Here is a 20,435-nt window from a genome sequence, read left to right as displayed (position 1 = left end):
TGTATTTGAGGCAATTCTGAACAATGCTGCTATGAATAAACTTCTATGAATTTTCTTTAGGGAACTGTTGTAGTCAAGGTTTTGTTAAGGTAATACATTTACTATAGGACACGTAGTTTATTGGGTTATTTTATGACAATTACCCAAAAAATCAAATGCAGAGGAGTGCCAAGAGATTAACCACACACTAGAGGCCCAAGGAATCCAGCTGAGAGTCTGGATTCCAGCAGTTTTCCACACAAGTTCAACTAAAGGTTTAGAGTCCAAGCCGTGTCCTCTGTAAGTGCAGCCAGTGGCCTAGAGCCCACAGTATTGCATTTATCTGTATTGAGGATCTGCACCTGGAAGACCCGAAGGCCAGTGGTGGAAGCCAGAAAACCTGTGCCGGTGAGATGAAGGATTTGTGCCACCAAGCTGAGGGATCCCCTTTGGAGCCAGGAAGTGATGCTCACAGTGAAGATCTGTGCTTCCCTGAGGAAAAGAGCAGCCCTTCCCAGCAGTAGTGAGGCCCTGAGCTCCTCCTCCAATGAGAACAGCCTAGTTCTCATCAGGAAAACCATCTGCAGCAAGCTTCTCCTAGAAGACCACGATCTTCCCCTCCAGTTCTTTTTATGGATATTGATAACAATTCTCAGGTGGATCCTCCATGCCCACATTGATTTCATTTCAGCTGGGTGTTACAAATTGATTATTAGTCCACCACAGGAACATACGTAGGAAATGAATTATTGAGTTATAGAGCATGTATTTCTTCAGTTTTATCACATAATGCCATATTGTTTTGAAAGGGATTTTACCAATTTATACAAGATGTGCTAATTCTTGGTAATCTTGTGTGTTTGTAACAGTAACAGCATTTAAATTTTTGCTTATATTTTTCTTATTATTACTAAAGTTGAATTGTTTATTAGCCATCCTCATGTATAAATTTTCTCAATCCCCAACATTATAAACTACAAAAATTCCACCATTTGAAAAGGTTACTTTGTTTTTGAGACAAGTCTCACTATGTAGTCCCAGCTGGCCTTGAACTTGTGGCAGTCCTCGTACCTCAGCCTCCCAAGTGCTGGGATTACATGCCCAGCTTCTGAAAGATATTTTCAAGAAAACCAAAGGGCAACCCCCAAGATTTGAAGAAAAGTGTTTGTGCCTGGCACAGTGCATGTGCCTATAATCCTACCTATTCTGAAGACTGAGGGAGGAAGTTCAGAAGTTCATGGCCAGCCTGGGCAACCTAGCAGGAGCCTGTCTTAAAGTAAAAACAGGGCAAGGGTGTGAATCAACACACTTTGGGTATCAAGGAAAAAGAGGGAGAGGGAGAAGGCAGGAAGGGAGAGAAGATAGAAGAAAGAAAAGGGAAGGAAGGAAGGAAAGAAAGGCAAGACAGATTGGCTATATCAAGAATATATGAAGAACTTACAACTTACACGGCAACAAAGAACTGAATAAAAATTTGAAGAGATATTTTGCAAAAAAGTTGTATAAATTACAATAAGTACATGAAAAATGCTCAGTGCCACTAGTCTCAGGGAAATATATATCATTATCAGTGCATATCTATTAGAATAGTTCAAATTAAAAAGATTCTACCAAAGAATATTGATTGCCTTTCACTCCTGTACTCTGTTGATTGTAATGTAAAATGGTATAACCACTCTCAAAAAGAATTTGGTATTTTCTTTAAAAGTTAAATTTGTAGGGCTGGGGATTTAGCTCAATGGTGCTGTCGCCTTGCCTTGCAAGTGCAAGGACCCAAGTTCGATTCCCAGTACCAAAAAAAATAAAATAAAAAGTTAAATTTGTAACATAAAACATGACCCAACCCTTCCTCAACCCCCAACCCCAGAGAAATGAAAATGTGTTCACCCAGATACTTCTGTGCAAATGTTCAATGCAAGTTTTCTTGTAATAGAAATCTAGAAATATTCTATTAACAAGTGAATGAATGAAAATGTGGGCTTTCTGTGCAATCAAGTAATGTTCAACAATAAAAATGAATAAACTAATGATAAAGGCAAAAGGATTATGCCGAATGCATGAAGCCAGACAGAAAAGAATACCTCTTATTTGTCTGTGGTTAAGTTTAATTGGGTCCACTTGATTGTCTTGGGCGCTATCAGATAAGTAAAGCACTGTTCTGAGTATGTCGTGGCCCCTCCTCTCTGGTGCTCTGCTTACTGGGTGCTGTGAGGTAAAACATATTTTTCCTAGTTGCCCTTCTGCCATGTATTTCTGTCTTGGAACCAGCCAACCACACATGAACTGACTCTCCAAAAACCATAAGCCAAGTTAAATTCCTCTACGTTGGTGGGTGTAAGGTACTGTGTTTCAACAATAGGAAAACTAACTACTACAGCATGATTGTGTATTTTATATGGAGTATAAAATGCAAGCTTCATTATAGTGGCATTTCACTGCTATAGGGACAAGGCATGGAGAGAAAGATGGATTGCAAAGGAACACAAGAAAATTATAGAGAAATGGGAGAGTGCTTTGAGAGAGTACTATATTGAGCACAGGTGGTGATAGTGTCTATCCAGTTCTTATTCCTGATTTTAGAGGAAAAGCTTTCAGTTTAACCCATTTAATAAGATGTTGGCAATAGGTTTGTCATAATTGATGTTTATTAGCTCAAGAAAAAGTCATTCTACACCTATTTGTTTTTTTTATGAATAAATATTGAGTTTTGTCAAAGGCTTTTTCTTTCTCTTTAGATGATTTTTGTCCATTTATATGATGTGTTATACTTACTGATTTGCATATTTTGAACCATCTTTTTATCTCATGGAGTGAAGCCTACTTGGTTGATGCATGTTCTTTTTAATGAGTGTTGTGGGGGTACTGGGGATTGAACTCAGGACCTTGAGCTTGTGATGCAGGCAGCAGCATCACTGACTGAGCTAAATCCCCGGCCCCTTCCTTAATGATTTTTTGTATTCTGTTTACTAGTATTTTTGGGGGATCTATGTGTTCTGTTCATTGTAGAGATTTACCTGTACAGTTTTGTGTTTTTAGTTGAGACTTTGTCTGGTTTTGAAATCAAGATAATACTAGCTTCCAGGAATGAGACTGACAATACTCCTTCCCTTTCAGTTTCATTTAACAGTTTGAGTACTGGCCTTAGCTCTACCCTGAAGTTCTTGGAGTTTTTAGTGGTGAATCCATCACGTCCTGTGCTTTTCTTGGTAGGTTTTTTTATGGGTTTTTTTTTGCCTGAGTTTTGTGCCCTGTTATTTGTGGACTTTATATTTTCTTGATTCACTTTTGGTAATTCATGTTTATCTAGGAATCTATCCATTTCTTTTGGATTCTTCAATTTATTGGAGTACCTGTTTTTAAAGTAATTACTAATTAATCTGATTTTTGGTGGTATCTGTTGTCATTTTTCCTTTTGCATTGATATGGGTCTTCTCTTTTTGGTAAGATTAGCAAATGATTGTTTATTTTTTTATTCTTTCAAAGAACTATCTCTTCGGTTCATTGATTCTTTGAAATTTTTTAGCCTTGATTTCATTAAGTTTTACACTGATCTTTATGATTTCCTCTCGTACTAGCTTTGGAATTGGATTGTTCTTGATTTTCTGGAACCTTGATATGCATTATTAGATTATTTATTTGGGCTTGCTCTTTTTCTAGTAATGGGCATTCACAGTTTATAATTTCTCTTACGACTACTTATATTGTGCCTCATAGGTTGTAGTATATTGTACTAGCATTATTTAATTATTTAATTCCAGGAACGGTCTTTTTTGGTTTTGTGAGACAGGGTCTCACTATGTAGTTGAGTCTGACCTGGAACTCACTATGTAGCCGAGGCTGGTCTCGAACTCACAGTGATCCTCCTGCCTCCCAAGTACTGGGATTACAGGCGTGCGCTACTGTGCCTGGCTTTCTTCCTTGATTTCTTCTGTGACCCATTGATTTTTCACGGAGTGTTACTCAATCTCCATGTGTTTGCATGATTTCTGTTGCCGTTCATTTCTAGTTTCATTGCACTGTGATCTGATAATCATACATACAAGTTTGTATTCGTGTAAACGTGCTTCATGGATTAATATGCCATCTGTTTTAGAGCAAGTTCCATGTGCTGCTGAGAAGAATGTGTATTCTCTTACTGGGTGGAACACTCATCTATTAAGTCCATTTATTTGAAGGGTATGTGTAGGTAACTTTTCTTTTTGTCTGGGTGATCTATTTGTGATAGTGGGGTGTTGAGGTCCCCCACTATAATTGTGTTGATATTTATGTGATCTTTTAACATTTGTTTTATAAAGTTAGGAGTGTGGATGTTCAGTGCTGTTTAATTTTATATATATAATTATAATTGTTATCTTTTCCTGTTGAGTTCCATTCTCTGCCTTGTCCAGTTAGGGCCTAAAGTCCACTTTTTCTGAAAATAGTACAGCTACTCTTGCTTGTTCCTGGCTCCTGTTGCATGGAATATTGTTTTCCATCCTTTGATTTTTAGTCTATGAATTTCTTTTTTGTTGAAATATGTGTGTGTGTGTGTGTGTGTGTGTGTGTAGCGTACCATTGAGTTTTGCCTCTGGATCTAATCTGCCAATCTGTGTCTTTTGATTAGGAGATGAAAAGTGTTGACTTATTACTATCATTGCATTATTTTGCTGTTGCTAATTTCTTTTTATTTCCTTCTCTTTAATCACTCACCACACCTTGTATATTCATTTCACTAGATTTTTTAACATTATTGGCTTCATTGTCACTCTAGAATTTTTTGTTTCATTTTTCTTTGTTTTGGTACTGGGGATCAAACTCAGAACCTTGTGCTAGAATTTTTTGGAAGGTTAGTTTGGCCTAATTTTTTTGAGTTCTTTATATAGTCTTCTTTTTTTTTTCCCCCACTGCACCAGTGGTCGAACTCAGGACCTTGCACTTGCGAGGTAGGCGGTGGTACCACTGAGCTAAATCCCCAACCCCTACAAACATTTTAATTTAATATCATCCTTTGTTGATTCTCAGTATTATTTCTTGTACTGTTGGTGTTCTGTTCAGAAAGTTCTTGCGTATACCTATGTCTTTAAGAGTTGTACCTATTGTATCTTCCAGTAGATTTCTATTTTACTTCTATTTTCCAGTAGATTTTCTATTTCTGTTTCATCATTTAGATCTTTGATCTATGTTTTGTTTTGTTTTTTGAGACAGGGTCTCACTATGTAGTTAAGACTGACCTAGAACTCACTATGTAGCCTAGGCTAGTCTTGAACTCACAGCAGTCCTCCTGCCTCAGCCTCCTGAGTGCTGGATTACAGGTGTGTGCTGCCACGCCCACCAATCTTTGATTTATTTTGATTTCAGTTTAGTAGATGGTAAGATATGTGGGTCTGTATTCAGCCTTCTGCTTGTGGGTATCCAGTTTCCCAACACCACTTATTTAAGAGACTCTCTTCCCTCTAGTGCATGTTTTTTGGCTCCTTTTAAATGAATTTTTTATCTCCTGGATTTGTTTGGTAACTTTTCATGGACTCCTAATTCCTTGCTAAAGTGCTCATTCATTTTTTGAATTGTTTTGTTTAGCTCAGCTAGATTTCTACTAGTGTCTTATATAAATAAGCTCATTGGTCATTTTGTTATTATATATATAATCTATTTAGTTATATCATCTTTGAGCTTTTTGAGCACTTTTATTGAACTGGGGCTTTTTTTTGTCTCTTCTTGTATCACTTCATATAATTCAAATTTGGCTTTTGATTTCCACCACATCGATGCCCATGGATCAGCTTTTTGGGAGTTGGGAGTATTTGAAAGCCTTTTTATTGTTTGTTATGTGACAATTGTAATAGGCTTTGTTGCTAGAACGGTGATCTCTGTCATTAGCGTCTGCTTTCCAGCAAGTGCTCTGAGCATGACTTTATTGGCCTTTGCCTCTGTCCCAAGACCCCTTGGGGAAGGGATGGTGCAGAGTAATTGGCCTAGCACTCAATTCTTTGGAAGTGGACTGCAGTATTGTTAATGACACAGAGAAAAACTAGATCCTGGCATTCTAGACCAAAAAACAATTAAGGGGCTGTGGATTTAGTTCAGTAGTTCTGCCCTGCCTCTGGAGCCCAAGGCCCCAAGTTCATTCCCTGGAATAAAAAAAAAATTTTTTTAAAGTGAAAAACCAATTAATAGCAACAACTAGGCCATTCTTGAACTAGCAATGAAATCATCACCAATAATAGAGTCAAAGACAGAACAGATATTGACAAATGTTACCACTGTACCACTTTTATCAATAGAAAAGAGATCTATAATAATATTGGCCAAAAGACAAACCAAATATCAACATACAGAAAATGCTAACTATAACAACAATGCCACTATTAATAGTAGAATTCACAGTAATAACAGCATCAAGTAAGTAAGTACTAGCAGTAGTAGTAAAGGTGGAGAGGGTAGTGAAGGGGAAACAAAAGAAATAAAAGGAAGGTTAGAAGGAAGAAAAAAAGTGAGGTAAAGGATCCTACTAAGCAATAATGGAAAATTAATAGAATTAGATAAAAGTAAGAAAAGAAAAAGAGCAACATAAAGGAGAAAAGCCCCAATTCAAAAAAAACCAATGAAGAAAAAGAGAAATGAGTTCCCTGAAAATTCTGCATGTTTTTGAATGAGTATTTTTTTCCAGGATCTGCAGAATTGGAATCCACCAGATCTGGTGGAGGGATAATGAGCTAGTACTGTTCTTTTCCTGCACTCTTGTTTCTTGTGTGTGAATGCTGAATCCTACCTTGCCTTTCCTGCTGATCATGGTAGATCAGTCATGTCCAGGCTAAGTCTATATTCATTCCAGCTGTTTCTGTTTTCTGTGTCTCTCCATGTACCCTAGTTCCTGGCTTTCTCCACCTAGCTTTATAGCCTGTGGGTTTGTGAGTTGCATCCCCTGCTCTAGCTGCCCTAGGTGGTGGCAACTGTCTAAATCATCTCTGTGACTGTCCCTTGTGGCCGTATCCTGCCCAGCACTGGTAGGGTACCCAGAAGCCCTGAAGTGTAGATATTCTATAGTTCTGTAGCTCAGTGTTAAACAGCCTTTTAGCAAAAAAGTTCCAGATCAGACATTCTCAAATATAGTGGATGTCTTCTCCAACTCTAGTCTGCCATACAGAATCACTTTCAAAGTAAAATCCCACCATTCTATTTGTGCTGTTTATAACTGTTGATTTTTCTTGGGGGTTATGGTGCTAGCCAGGTCTGTTCTCTCTGGAGCTGCTAAACCTTTCCTGGCTTTTTTGTTTTGATTTGTTTTTGGGTTTTTTTTTTTAAATTTTGTTTTGTTTTGTTTTGTTTCAGCAGCACCAAGTCTTGCTTCCCAGAAGCTGGCCTTAGCTTTCCAGACTGTTTCATTCTTTGTATTATGCTCCATTTCTTTTTTTTTTTTTTTTTTTTTTTTTTTCTTTTTTTTTTTTTTTTTTTTTTCCCTTTTTTTTTTTTTTTTTTTTTTTTTTTTATGCTCCATTTCTTTTAACTTCTTTGTAGTTTTTAGTTTACCTGTCAGCTTCTCCCAATCACCAGAGATCTACTATTTTTCTTCACTGAGTTATTTTTCAGTTGTCTCAATTCCAGGACCAGGAGAGGCTGCATTTTCCTGCAGGTCATTACTCTGCCCCCTTTAATCTTGCTCTTGAAGTTTCTATTTGTCCAAAAGTGTGCCTTTTTTCATTCTTTTGTATGGTTATACAAATGAATGAATTTCATTTTGGCAGATTTGTACATTCACATAGCATGCTTTTATCTTTTTCACACCTCTATCACCTCCCCTCAAAAAGACTTTATTCTGTCATCAATTTTAAAAGATGTTTATGCTTTATGGAGTTATTGATTGACTGATTTTTTTCAGTATATTAAAGTTACCATTACATGATATTCTGGTTTTCATTATTGCTCTTAAAAAGTCAGCTGTCAACTTTGTTATTTCTTTTTCTGGCCATCCTTTGTGTATTTCTCTTATTTTTTGTGTCATAGTTTCTTTATGATATATTTATTTTTATGTTTTCTGCTTTGGTGGTCTTTGGGCTTTTTGATTTGAAGTATTATCTTTAGTTCTAGAAATTATCCCTTTATATATGTCCCTTCCTATATTTTTCCTCTTTCTGTCTGGAACTTTGACCTGACTGACCTCTTACTCATTACTTGATCCTCTCACTGCGTCTGACTTCTCTCATATTTTCTATTACCTTTCTGGGGTATGTTCTAAATAATTTCTTAGGGACTTTCAGTTCATTAATGGCCCCTTGAACTTCATGTTATTAAATCTGTCCAGTAGTTTCAGATGTCAGCAATTGTGATTTTTATTTCTAATTTTTATTAGGTTGACTTTTAAAAAGTGTCTCCTTAGGTATGTTTTTTGGACTTTTCTCTGATTTCTTGAAGCATGCTATATAAACCTTTACCTGCTAAATTGAGTATCTAAAATCTTTCCAGTTTTCCTCCTTTTTTGAGACAAGGTCTCGCTATATGTTCCTTAGGCTGACCTGAAATTCTGACTCCAGCAGTCCTGCCTCATCTTCATGAGTAGCTGAAACTATCGCTGAACACCATCATGCCTAGCTTGTCTTTCTGTTTAGATGTTTCTGTCCCCCTTTTTGGGTGGGAGGTAAATTTTTCATTTTATCCAGAGAATTAATTTTGAGAATTCTTTGAGGCTTAGCATCAAGGTAGTATATTTTTGCAGAAACTGTTTGCTAGTCTCCACATTAAAGGCTCTCTGGGATCATAACAAATTCATAGATTGATTAGTTTTCCTTTGGGTTCTCAAAAAAAATTTTTTTGGTTGGAAATTTGCATAAAGACTTCCATTTGATTAGTCCCTGGCAGGACTTGAACTTAAGATGCTCCTGCCTAATAATTGTACATATTTATGGACTGCAATATAATACATTAAAGTATAATAATCAAATTGGAATAATTGGCATTTCTTTGAGTTGGCAAAATTTTTTTACTTAGTGGTGTCATAGTATATACTCTGCATTATTTTTAATGGCTCTGTGTTTTGTCTAGTAAGTCACCATAATTTATTTAATCTTTAGTTTGGACTGTTTAAAGCTAGTTTCTTTGGAATTTTGCTGTTGCAAAGTATGCAATAAACTGATTTCCTGGGGAAAATGTTATCGTGTTAAGTTTTTTTGTTTTGTTTTGTTTGCGGTACCGGGGATCGAGCTCAGGGCCTTGTGCTTACAAGGCAGGCAATAGCACCACTGAGCTAAATCCCCGGCCCAATTTGCTATATCATTTTCCAAATTGTAAAATATCTACTCTTACTCATGGACATAATAAACCATTTTTTAAAGATGCATGTAATGTCTTCATAAAAATAGAGAAACTAGGCTATTGTGTAACTGGTTACATTGCAGATTATGTTTCTATGTCTGCTTATTTAGGGTATGTAGATTTATAAAACTAAAAGATTCCTTTGTCACATATTAACAAATGTTCTTAGTAATCACATCATACTTGGAAATAGCTATTTAGAATTTAGCTTTGATATTTGTTTGCCAGTTCTTTTATTTTTGTCTCTATTAAATGTTCTGTGATGGTTATCTCAAAAATTTTTCTTATTTCTCTAAACTCTACTACTGTTCTGTCTCACTCCTTTCGATAACTATCTCTATTTGCTACTGTGCTGTTTAATAACTACTCCCCCACTCATAAACCAGTGGTTTGTGGCAGTTGATGTTTATTTTTCTCACAGAGCTGAGAATCGGCTGTTGCAGCCCTCTTCTACATGTTCTTTAGCTATAGAGCACAGACTGGCATTCTTGTGCCGGAGAGAAAGAAGCACTGGTGTAAACTGGTAATGCTTCTTAAAGCTTCTGTGGCATATATCATTTCTGTATTTATTCCTTGCAGAACTATGACATAATCAAACCCAGTGTGTCTGAAATAGAAACGTTTGGTTCTTCCTCCAAAAGGTGCTGCTGCTCACATAGCTGCCCAAGGTTGTATGGAAGAAACAAGTGACTACTTGGCAACAGTAATAAAATCTACTGATTTCTCCTTATGTTTAGCTAATTAAACACTTTATTAAAGTCCTCCTTTTAATGCCCATAAATGTAGTTCTTTTTTTTTTTTTTTTTTTTTTTTAAGTGAGTCTGATTGCTCTTCTTTATTTGGCTGTATGAAGCAAAGGGATGATTCTGGCTGGTTTTTCTCACTGGAGATGGGCAAATATCTCTTATTTGGGATCAGGCCAATTGAAGTTCTTGCCCATAGCATTTGACTTTCTAATGTCAAAGTTTAGAAAGAGAATCCAAAAAAGTTGCTATATGACTTGTCTAAGAAGCGTACAATAATTGAGGAATGATTCCAAAATGAAGTTCATAATCAGAAAAGTTTAGAATAAGGGAAGCAGAAGCCTGGGTAGATTTTGATGGTGTAGTACTTAATGCTTGCTGTTAGTGTTCTAAATTGTCACTGTGCCCTTTCCCTTGGACAAGCTGAATTTACTTAAAGTAGCTGTAAAGGATATGTAAACTGTAAATGGGCAGTGATAATAAATCTGCCTTTTCTCTGATGCCTTACAACCCATAAGGGTGTGTGGCACATAGTAGGCTCAAGAAATGTGTGTTGAACCAGAAAGAGGTCTCTCTAAGAGTCTTTTTGGCTCACAAATACAATCTAGCCATAGTGCTCCTTGCATATCCCATTCTGCTTCTTTCTTTTGTTCTTAGCAAGGTTTCTCCCAGATACACATACAGAAAAAGGTTAGACTAGAAAAGTTCTTTCTGTTATAAAAATGAATAATTTTACCAATGGTCTGAATAAGTTTAGCAAGGATAGAGTTTCTTCAGTGATTCTTCAGTACTGGAAGAATGCATAAGCTCATAATATACTTTTTTTCATAATATGCTTTCAATATATATTTGTTGAATGGATTTTACTGTCCCTTTATTTCATCAGTTATTCTGTCGATTATTTTTTATGCCTTTTCAGTATCATTTCTCTCTGCTAGTTCTATCTTTGCAGTCTCATGACTATATTTTCTTGAATTATGCATTAAATTATGTAGAATACTTTAATGAAAAGAATTAAAGTATATGTCCAGGCATGGTGGCTCACGCCTGTAATCGCAGCAGTCGGGAGGCTGAGGCAGGAGGATCACTGTGAGTTTGAGACCAGCCTGGGCTACATAGTTCCAGGTCAATCTCACCTACACAGTGAGACCCTGCCTCAAAAAAGCAAAAAAAAAAAAAAAGAATTAAAATATACGAGCTTTTAACTCCTGGAAAATATAGCCTATAAATATGTTCATCTCCTGTTGTTAAAGAAACAAGACTTTGCTGGTCATGGTGGCAGGGGCGCTTGCTTGTAATTCCAGCTCTCTAGGAGATTGAAGAAGGAGGATCAAGAATTTGAGCCCAGCCTGGGCAACTTAGACCTTGTCTTTAAAAAAAAAAAATTTTTTTTTAAAGGGCTGAAAGATGTAGCTCCTCAGTACAAAAGCCCTGGGTTAAATCCCCAGTACCACAAAAACAAAACAAACAAAACAACCACAACTCTGCCTTTAACTTTTGCAGTCTCAGTGTTTCCCTAAAACATTTGTCTCTTTATTTCTTATTCTCTCTGGCTCCAGGTCCTGAGGTAATATAATTCACTCCTTATATGTTGTGGATATTCTGGATATTTGTTTTCCTTCTCCTCCTGCTTAAGTATCTGATATTCTTGGGCTCCATCTTTAACTTTCTTTCTGTTTCTTTTTTCTTTTGGATACCCTTTTTCATGAAGCTCTCATTTGAATGGCTTTCATCTCTGTTTGAAGACAGATGATTATAAATCTGTGTTTGCTCATAATACAGTTTACCCCCGTGTTTTCATTTGAGTGTTTCAGTCACTTCAAATTTGAAAGGACCCAAACCAAAATCATTGTTTTCCTACTAGAGCTGATTCTACGGGAACCAACGCTTGGTTTTTTTTGTTGTTGTTTTTGTTTTTTAATGACCGTCATCAGGCTTTTTAAGAGAAAGATGAGGCCAGAATTTGCTCAGCGTTTACAGCACACTAAGCACTCTGCTTTTCAGTTACACAATTTCTAGGTCACGCTTTCCCTTACTGCTAGAGAAACCTCCAACCTGTCATAACAAGCCCTCTGCGACTCCTTATTCTACTTGCCATATATTTCTGTTTACACCACTAGGTGACCTTCAGGATATGAATCTCCTTATTTTGTTATCTTTCAGAGACAAGAATGTTATCTCATATTTGTTTTTATCACCACAGTACTCCATAGGTACTGTATGATTTAATAAGATTGAATAAACATCGGTAACTTTTCATGTGGAAAAGTACTCTAAATAAGGGTAAGCTGTATTCTTATTCCTTGAACCCCGTTGAAAGAGATTAACCTGTGGAAGTGGCAGAGGCTCTCACACATTAAAAAGCACATGTTGGGGCCGGGGATTTAGCTCAGTGGTTCGGTGGCCTGCCTTGCAAGCTCAAGGACCCAAGTTCAATCCCTGGTACCAAAAAAATAAATAAATAAAATAAAAAGCACATGTTGGGGCCGGGGATTTAGCTCAGTGGTTCGGTGGCCTGCCTTGCAAGCTCAAGGACCCAAGTTCAATCCCTGGTACCAAAAAAATAAATAAATAAAATAAAAAGCACATGTTGAACAAGTATTTATCCCTAACAATTCTATTTATATAGAATATAATCTCACCTAATTTTTATATTTCTTTGGTAAGCATATTTATAGAGGATTGTATTTATTTTAGCTCTTTTCTCTCCCTTTCCCATCAGGTGCACCAGGTATAATATCTTCACCATATGCAGGGCCTGCTGGATTTGCCCCAGCCATTGGATTTCCTCAAGCCACAGGTGAATCTTTTAAAGTTGAATTTGAAATGATTTTTAAATGAAGGTCTTTATTTTCTAGGGATTTAAAAGTTGAAAAATAAAAAAAATTTAAGAATTTTCCATAGTAGCATCTAGGCATATCAACCAGAGTGACTTGTATGGTTCTCAGCTTCCTTATATTTACAAATAATTATCTCTGACTCCAGTCTGAGCTCCAGTAATTCCACAAGATGCATCCCTTACACTTACCATTGGCACAGGTAACTGTAGGTTGACAGCTTTAACCTTAGTTAAGTTGTTAATTAAGTATGTGCTACTTCCATCTTGCTGGTAGGTTTCTTGATTAATATGTGTGTCATCAGTGCCTCTGAGATAACTCAGCATACAGTATGCAGTCAGTCAGTATCTGATTTAATAAACATATACTGTTAACTTCTTTAGAAAATCTTCTGCCATTGGTGTATTCAGAGTACTGTACAAGGATATGCATAGCATTTATATCAAGGGATATGTATTTTTCTTTATTTAATGGAAATAAGATAGTAATTAATACTTCAGTAACTCACTTTTCTATATAATAAACAATGAATTTTATCATAATTTAAGAAAAAGAAAAGACTTTATGATTTTATTTCTGTAAAGAAAACAGGTTGGTGAGTAGGGGAATGGCATACCTTGAAGCTGACTTTATATGTTATGTTTGCAGCTCCCAGCTAATTCATAAATGTAGCTGATTTAAAATTACAACATAGCTGCTTTCTGGCAATAATCTTTAGTATGTTACTGTTGACCTCAACTGTGGTTTTTTTTGTTTTGTTTTGTTTTGTTTTGTTTTGTTTTGTTTTGTGGTATCAGGGATCGAACTGAGGACTTTGTGCTTGTGAGGCAGGCATGGCACCACTGAGCTAAATCCCCAGCTGGCAATAACCTTTATACCATAACATTTTATCCTGGGAATTTTAACTACTTTTTCCAGTAGAGAAGATAGTTAAAAGGAAAGGTTGAGTTTTAAGTCTTAGTATTTTGGGGTTTTTTAAATATATCTTAATATATTTTTAAGTGACTTCACGTAATCTGTTAACAACATAGTACTGAAGCTCCTCAGAATTTAATTGGTAGACATGTGCAAGTAGTAATGTGTTTTTCCTCATTTTAGGTGTCTCTCTAAAACACTCTATAAAACACAATAATAGATATATAGAAAGATAAAAAGTGTGAGTAAAGAGGCTCCTGACTTGATAAGACTTTGAAGGTCTAGAAGATGATGTACACCCATACATCTGCGCGCGCGCACGCACGCACGCACACACACACACACACACACAGAGAAGGTCTAGAAGATGATGTACACCCATACATCTGCGCGCGCACACACACACAGAGTGTCCTAAACTGTACTCTTAGCTGATATATAGCAGACCTACAGACCATACCAGCAGTTGCAGGATTGGGTTGGAAGGGAATGGAAATGAGAGTCATGTAAAAAGGGTTATTGAATATAGATTTCATGGAAAAAGTATTTAACTGAGAATGTGATCTGCACAGTTTATAAACATTTAGCAGTGCAGATGATGGCAGTAATGATTTTCTGAGGTTGTCAAGCAGAATATACTGAATATAAAACATATTGCAGTTTAATTACTTGATACATAAGAAAGACATAAAAATGTTGAATTTAAAGAAACAGTAAATTAAGGAACATGCAGCATACATTAGATTATAAAACTTCACAAGGGGAAAAAATGAGAACCAAGACCTGTCATGTAGAGGTACAAGATCCCAACAATGAATGTAACTGAACTGTATCCCTAAAATGTACCAATAAACTCAAAAAAAAAAATTCATTTTCCATAAACTAGAGATTTTACCTTAGATAATTTTAAAGCTGAGACACAAATAGTAGGAATTCTGGGAAAATGTGCTTTTAAGTATAGTGTTAATATTACAGTACTACAAAACTTACAGTAATTACAGTATATCTGCACGGGTGCTCTGAAATTTTTCTGCTACAAAAGAATGTTGAATTCTTTAAATTTTGTTGCTCATAGTAATATTTATATAGCATTTTACAGAGTTACAAAATATTTTTCCCAGATAGACCGCCATGTGGCACTACCCAGTACACACGTTTGTGACTTCTGCTGAAAATACATTATCTCATTTTATGGTAAAAGGCAGTGTGGAAATTACATCCACTTATTTGGAAGATGCTAAAGTATATCTATTCAGGATAGAATGCTTGTAGTTGCTAGACCTTCTGAGAAACCTAATAACTTTTTTTGAAGACCAGTGAGTCTAGTTACTGTGGGGGTATGGTATGAATAATAAGAGTACCGTATAAATGATAATGTCAACAGATAAGGAAATCTGCTTCTAGACTACCTTGATGGGGCAGAAACTGGCACTCTGTGTCCTTCTGTAGCCTTGACACATTTTCTTCTATATGTTTGTGCTGTCTTTGTTTTTTTACTTGTTATATCAAGTGTTAAAATCCTCTAGATAAATAAAATGTGAACTGTTTTGATATATTTAAAAGGTCTGTCAGTCCCAGCTGTTCCTGGAGCCCTTGGTCCGCTTGCACTGACCTCCTCTGCTATCACTGGAAGAATGGCCATTCCTGGGGCAAGTGGTGTACCAGGAAATTCTGTTCTACTTGTCACCAATCTCAATCCTGATGTGAGTTGAGTATTACACGTAGTCTTCAGGAGAAGTGATAGTGGTTTCTGATGTAGGATCGTACTCATATTAAAATTGTGAAGTTTGTTTTAAAAACTTTAAAAAAAATTTATTACTAGAATATATAGAAGCATATAAAAGCTGTTTTAAACACAATCCATTGTCTTTTTTGCATTATAAATTTATTTAAAAATGTACTTGTTTAGTTCAACATTGATATTTTGTATTATCCTTTTCCAACAGCTTATCACACCACATGGACTTTTTATCCTATTTGGTAAGTTCATTTTTGTAATTGTTAATGCTATCTGTAAATATGTATTGAGCACATTTGAGTCATTAGTGATATTTATTGATTACCTCTGTATGCCAAGTAGTGTGTTAAGACACTTGAGGATAGACAAAGAATAAGATTTACTAAGTAATTATAATAAAGTTTTATAATAAGAGAAACAGAGATGGTAATGGGAGCATAAAGCCAGGAGTGCTAACCTGAGGGTATTAGAAGAAATGTTAAGCTGACTTGTGAAAATTGAGAAAGAGTCAAGTAGGCAGCAAGGGACGATAAATGTCTTTTCACAGATATTAGGGGGGGGGCAGGTAGATTGATTTCCTAGTACATGGGAGTGAAGGAAGCCCAGTGCAGCAATCTCCCTGGCCCTTTTGATTTTATTTTGAGACAGCATCTTGCTGAGTTGCTCAGGCTTGGCCTCACCCTCCCAAGTTAGTTAGGATTACAGGCATGCATCAACCACACCCTGCTGGTGATAGATTTTTGTTTTTTTTTAAACAGCATTTTTGAAGTATAGTTTACAACCATATAATTCACTGTCCAATACCACATCATCACTGCTGTCCAATTTTAGAACTTTTCCATCCCCCCATAGAAATTTTCATTAAAAAGAAAGAAACCCTTTAAGTAATTCTTAATAGTAAAATCATGTATTAATAATGCATTTTTATTTGACTCTTCTTGTCAAAGCATGTCTTTCTAAAAATAAATTTCTTGCTCATTTATAAAACATTGCCCATATCTTAAGAACAAATTATTGTGTTTAGTTTTTTAAATGTCTACCTCAGCCAGGCATGGTGACACATGCCTATAATCCCAGAATTCTGAGAGGCTGAGGCAGGAGGATCATGAATTTGAGCCAAACCTAAGCAACTTAGTGAATCCTTGTCTCAAAAAATATAAAGGGCTGGGGTGGTATTTCAGTGCAAAGGCACTGAGTTCAATCCGCACTGCTACAGGAAAAAATAAAAGCAAAAAGAAAAACCAGAATGTTTACTTCAGGAGCTGGTCCTTTCTGAGAAGGGCAGCAAATTTGAAAGATTTGTCTTTTTGTTTTAAATTAATTACACTTGATTTCTCACAACAGAGAAACAGTGTGATATTTAAATGTGTGTCCCATTTATTTCACTTAAGAATGTAGTCTCAAGGTGCATTCATTTACCTATGAATGCCTTAAGTTTATAAGTTTATCCTTCTTTATAGTAGAAGAGTATTCCTTTTTATAAACATCCACGTCTTCTTTATCCATTCATCAGTTGATGGGCATTTAGGCTGTTTTTAAGATTTAGCTATTACAAATTGTGCTGCTACAAACATTAATGTATATCTATCGCTGTGGTACGGTACTTTTAACTCTTTCAGAAAGATACCAAAAAGGGGACTAGCTGGGTCAAATAGAACCTTTAACCCTCATTTTTTGAGGAATCTCCATGCTGATTTCCGTGGTGGTTGCACCAGTCTACACTTCTGCCAGCAGTGGAGCAGGGTTCCTTTTTCCCCCACATCACCGCCAGCATTTGTACTGGTTGATCTCTTGATGTAGTCATTCTGTCTGGAATGAGATAAAATCTCAATGCTCTCTTAATTTGCATCTCTCAAATGACCAGTGATATTGACCATTTTTTCATATATTTATTTGCTGCTTGTTCTTTGAGAAGTGTCTTTCAGATACCCATTTTTAGATTGGGTCTTTAAATGTAGAAGGTCTGATATCTCTGAGTTCTTTATCTATTCTAGATATTAGCCTTTTGTTGAACAGCTGGCAAAAATTTTTTCCATTCCGTGGGTTGTTTCTTCACACTGTTGGTGGTTTCTTTAAAGTTTTTAATAAGATGAGATCCCATTTGTTGGTTCTTTGTGTTATTTCCTGTGTAATTGTAATTTGGTTTTTTTTTTTTTTTCTTTTTCTTAAATTATTTGCCTACACTTATATCTTTAAGAGTTCTACTGCTGGGGATTTAGCTCAGTGGCATTGTTACCTGCCTCACAAGCTCACGGTCCTGAATTTGATCCCTGGTACCCCCCCAAAAAAATAAAGTTCTACCTATTCTACCTTCCAGTAGATTTAGGGTTTCTGTTTTAATATTTAGGTCTTTGATCCATTTCAATTTTAATTTAGTATGTGGTGAGAGATATGGGGCTAGGTTTAATTTTCTGCATTTGGAGAGCCAGTTTTTTCAACATCGTTTCTTAAAAGAGGCTGTCTTGCAGTACCGATGTTTGACCCCTTTGTCAAAGATGGCTGAAACGTGGCTGAACGCATTTGGAGTTGTTACTATATCTTCTAATCCTGGGTCCTTTTTTGACTGTACCATGCTGGGTTGTTTTGTTTTGTTTTGTTTTTAATCACAGTAACTTTGTAGTATAATATCAAGTCAGGGATTGTGATGCCCCCTGCCATGCTTTTGTTGCCTAGAATTGCTTTTGCTATTCTGGGATTCTTCTGGCACCAAATAAATTTTAGGATTCTTTTCACTAATTCTGTGAGATATGCTGTTGGTATTTTGATTGGGATTGCATTCAATCTGTATAACATCTTTGAAAGTATGGCCATTTTCATTATATTGGATCTTGCTACCCAAGAACAAGGGGTATATTTTCATATAGCCTTTGATCTCTTTTTTTTAAGAGTACTGTAGGTATTAAAGGTTTTTTTACTTTCTTTGTTAGATTGATTCGTAAGTATTTTAATTTTTCCTGATGCTAATATGAAGGATGTGGTATCCTTAATTTCCCTCTCAGTGAGTTTGTTATTTTTGTACAGGAATGCTATTGATTTTTGAGTATTGATTTTGTATCCAGCTATGCTGTTGAATTTGGTTATCAAATCTAGAAGTCTCTTGGTGAAGTTTTTGGGGGTCTTCTATGTAGAGTATCATGTCTTCTGCATATAATAATTTAACTTTTTCCCTTTTATTTAACTTCTTCCTTCTTCCTATTAACTTTATCCTTTTATTTCTTTCTCTTGTCTGATTGCTCTGGCTAATGTTTCCAGAACTGTATTGAAAAGGAGATAGGACATCTTTGTGTTGTTTCTGATTCCAGCATGAAAGTTTTCAGTTTTTAACCATTTGGTATTATACTGGCTGTTGTTTTATTCCAGATGGCTTTTATCAGATAGAGATAAAGACCATCTATTCCAGTTTTCTGTAGGGCTTTTATCATGAATGAGTATTGGACTTTGTCAGATGCTTTTGCTGTTTATATTGAGATGATCTTGTGGTTTTGTTCTTAGCTCTGTTAATATGGTTTATTACATTTATTAATTTGCATATATTGAAGCATCCCTGCATCCCTGGGATGAATCCTACTTGGTCATGGTGTGTAATCTTCTTGATGAGTTGCTGAATTGTGTTTGCCAGTATATTAATGAGCATTTTTGTGTCTCTTTTCACTAGGGAGATTAGCCTGCCAAGTTCTCCTTTTTGGTTGGATCTTTCTCTGGTTTTGGTACCAGGTTAATGCTTGCTTCCAAGAATGAATTTAAGAGTATTGCTTCCCTTACAATTCCATTAAAGAGTTTGATGAATAGTGGCATTAGATCTCTAAATTTCTTGTAGAATTCAGCAGTGAATCCATCAATACCTGGACTTTTCTTTGTTGATAGATTTTTTTTATTATATCTTCAATTTAATTGATATTGGGTTATTTAGGATTTTTATATCTTCTTGATTCAGCTTTAGTAATTCATATATATTTAGGAATCTGTCTATTTCTTCTGTGTTTTCCATCTTATTTGAATACAGGGTTTTTTTTTTTTTTTAAGAAAAACAGTTTTAAATGTACAGAACAATTCAGATAGCATATAGTTTGAATACAGGTTTTTGAAGTAGGTATTTATGATCTGGATTTCTATAGGATCTGTTGTGATTTCACCCTTTTCATTCTTAATTGCATGGGTATGAGTCTTTTTCCCTTTTTTTGTTAAGTTTGTCTAGGGGCTTGTCAATTTTATTTAATCTTTCAAAGAACTTTGATTTATTATCTTTTGCATTGTTCTCTTGGTCTTGATTGCATTAATTTCTACTCTGATCTTTATAATTTCCTCCCTTCTCTGAGCTTGGGTATTGACTTGTCCTTTTTTTTTTTTAGAATTTTAAGGTTCAACATTAAATTTTTTGAGCGCACTCTGTATTTCTTATGTAGGAATTCCACACTGTGCGTTCTCTCTTAGGGTAGCTTTCATTGAGTCCCATAAATTCTGGTATGTTTGTATTGGCATTTCATTTAATTTTAGAAATGGTCTAATTCCTTCTTTAATTTCATCTGTGACCCATTGGTTGCTCAGGAGGGTGTTATTTTAAATTCCATTTGTTTCTGTATTTTTTTGTGGTTTCTTTTGCCCTTGATTTCCAGTTTCATCGCACTGCAGTCTGATAATTTTCATTTTCTTTGGGTTTACTTAAGTGTGTTATATGAGCTAATATGAGGTGTATTTTGGAGAACATCTCATGCAGCTGAGAAGAATCTGTATTTTGATATTGTAGGGTAGAATATACTGTAGACATATACTAAGTCCATTTGTTCAAAGGATTGTTTCATTTCTGATATTTCTTTGATTTTTGGGTCTAGTTGATCTATTTCTGACAATGGGGTATTGGAGTCCCTCATTACAACTGTGTTATAATTACAACTGTGTCATGTCCATTAATATTTGTTTTATATAGTTGGGTGTACCAGT

At 35.7% G+C, this 20,435-nt stretch overlaps 1 protein-coding gene across 4 annotated transcripts in view; it reads left to right on the top strand.

Moving 5' to 3' along the window:
- Positions 1-20,435, top strand: part of Ptbp3 (polypyrimidine tract binding protein 3) — a 99,039-nt gene that overhangs the window by 69,219 nt on the left and 9,385 nt on the right. For all 4 annotated transcript variants that reach the window (XM_033759131.1, XM_010639344.3, XM_033759130.1 and 1 more), the window contains 3 exons: positions 12,730-12,807; positions 15,323-15,462; positions 15,706-15,739. In XM_033759131.1, the coding sequence (XP_033615022.1) occupies positions 12,730-12,807; positions 15,323-15,462; positions 15,706-15,739 (252 nt within the window). The remainder of the gene's footprint in view (positions 1-12,729; positions 12,808-15,322; positions 15,463-15,705; positions 15,740-20,435) is intronic.

This window comes from Fukomys damarensis, unplaced genomic scaffold (assembly GCF_012274545.1).
Source record: "Fukomys damarensis isolate Sample0158 unplaced genomic scaffold, DMR_v1.0_HiC HiC_scaffold_36, whole genome shotgun sequence".
NCBI lineage: Eukaryota > Metazoa > Chordata > Mammalia > Rodentia > Bathyergidae > Fukomys > Fukomys damarensis.
Note: the sequence above shows the minus strand (reverse complement) of the source record. Positions and strands in the feature narration are given on the sequence as shown.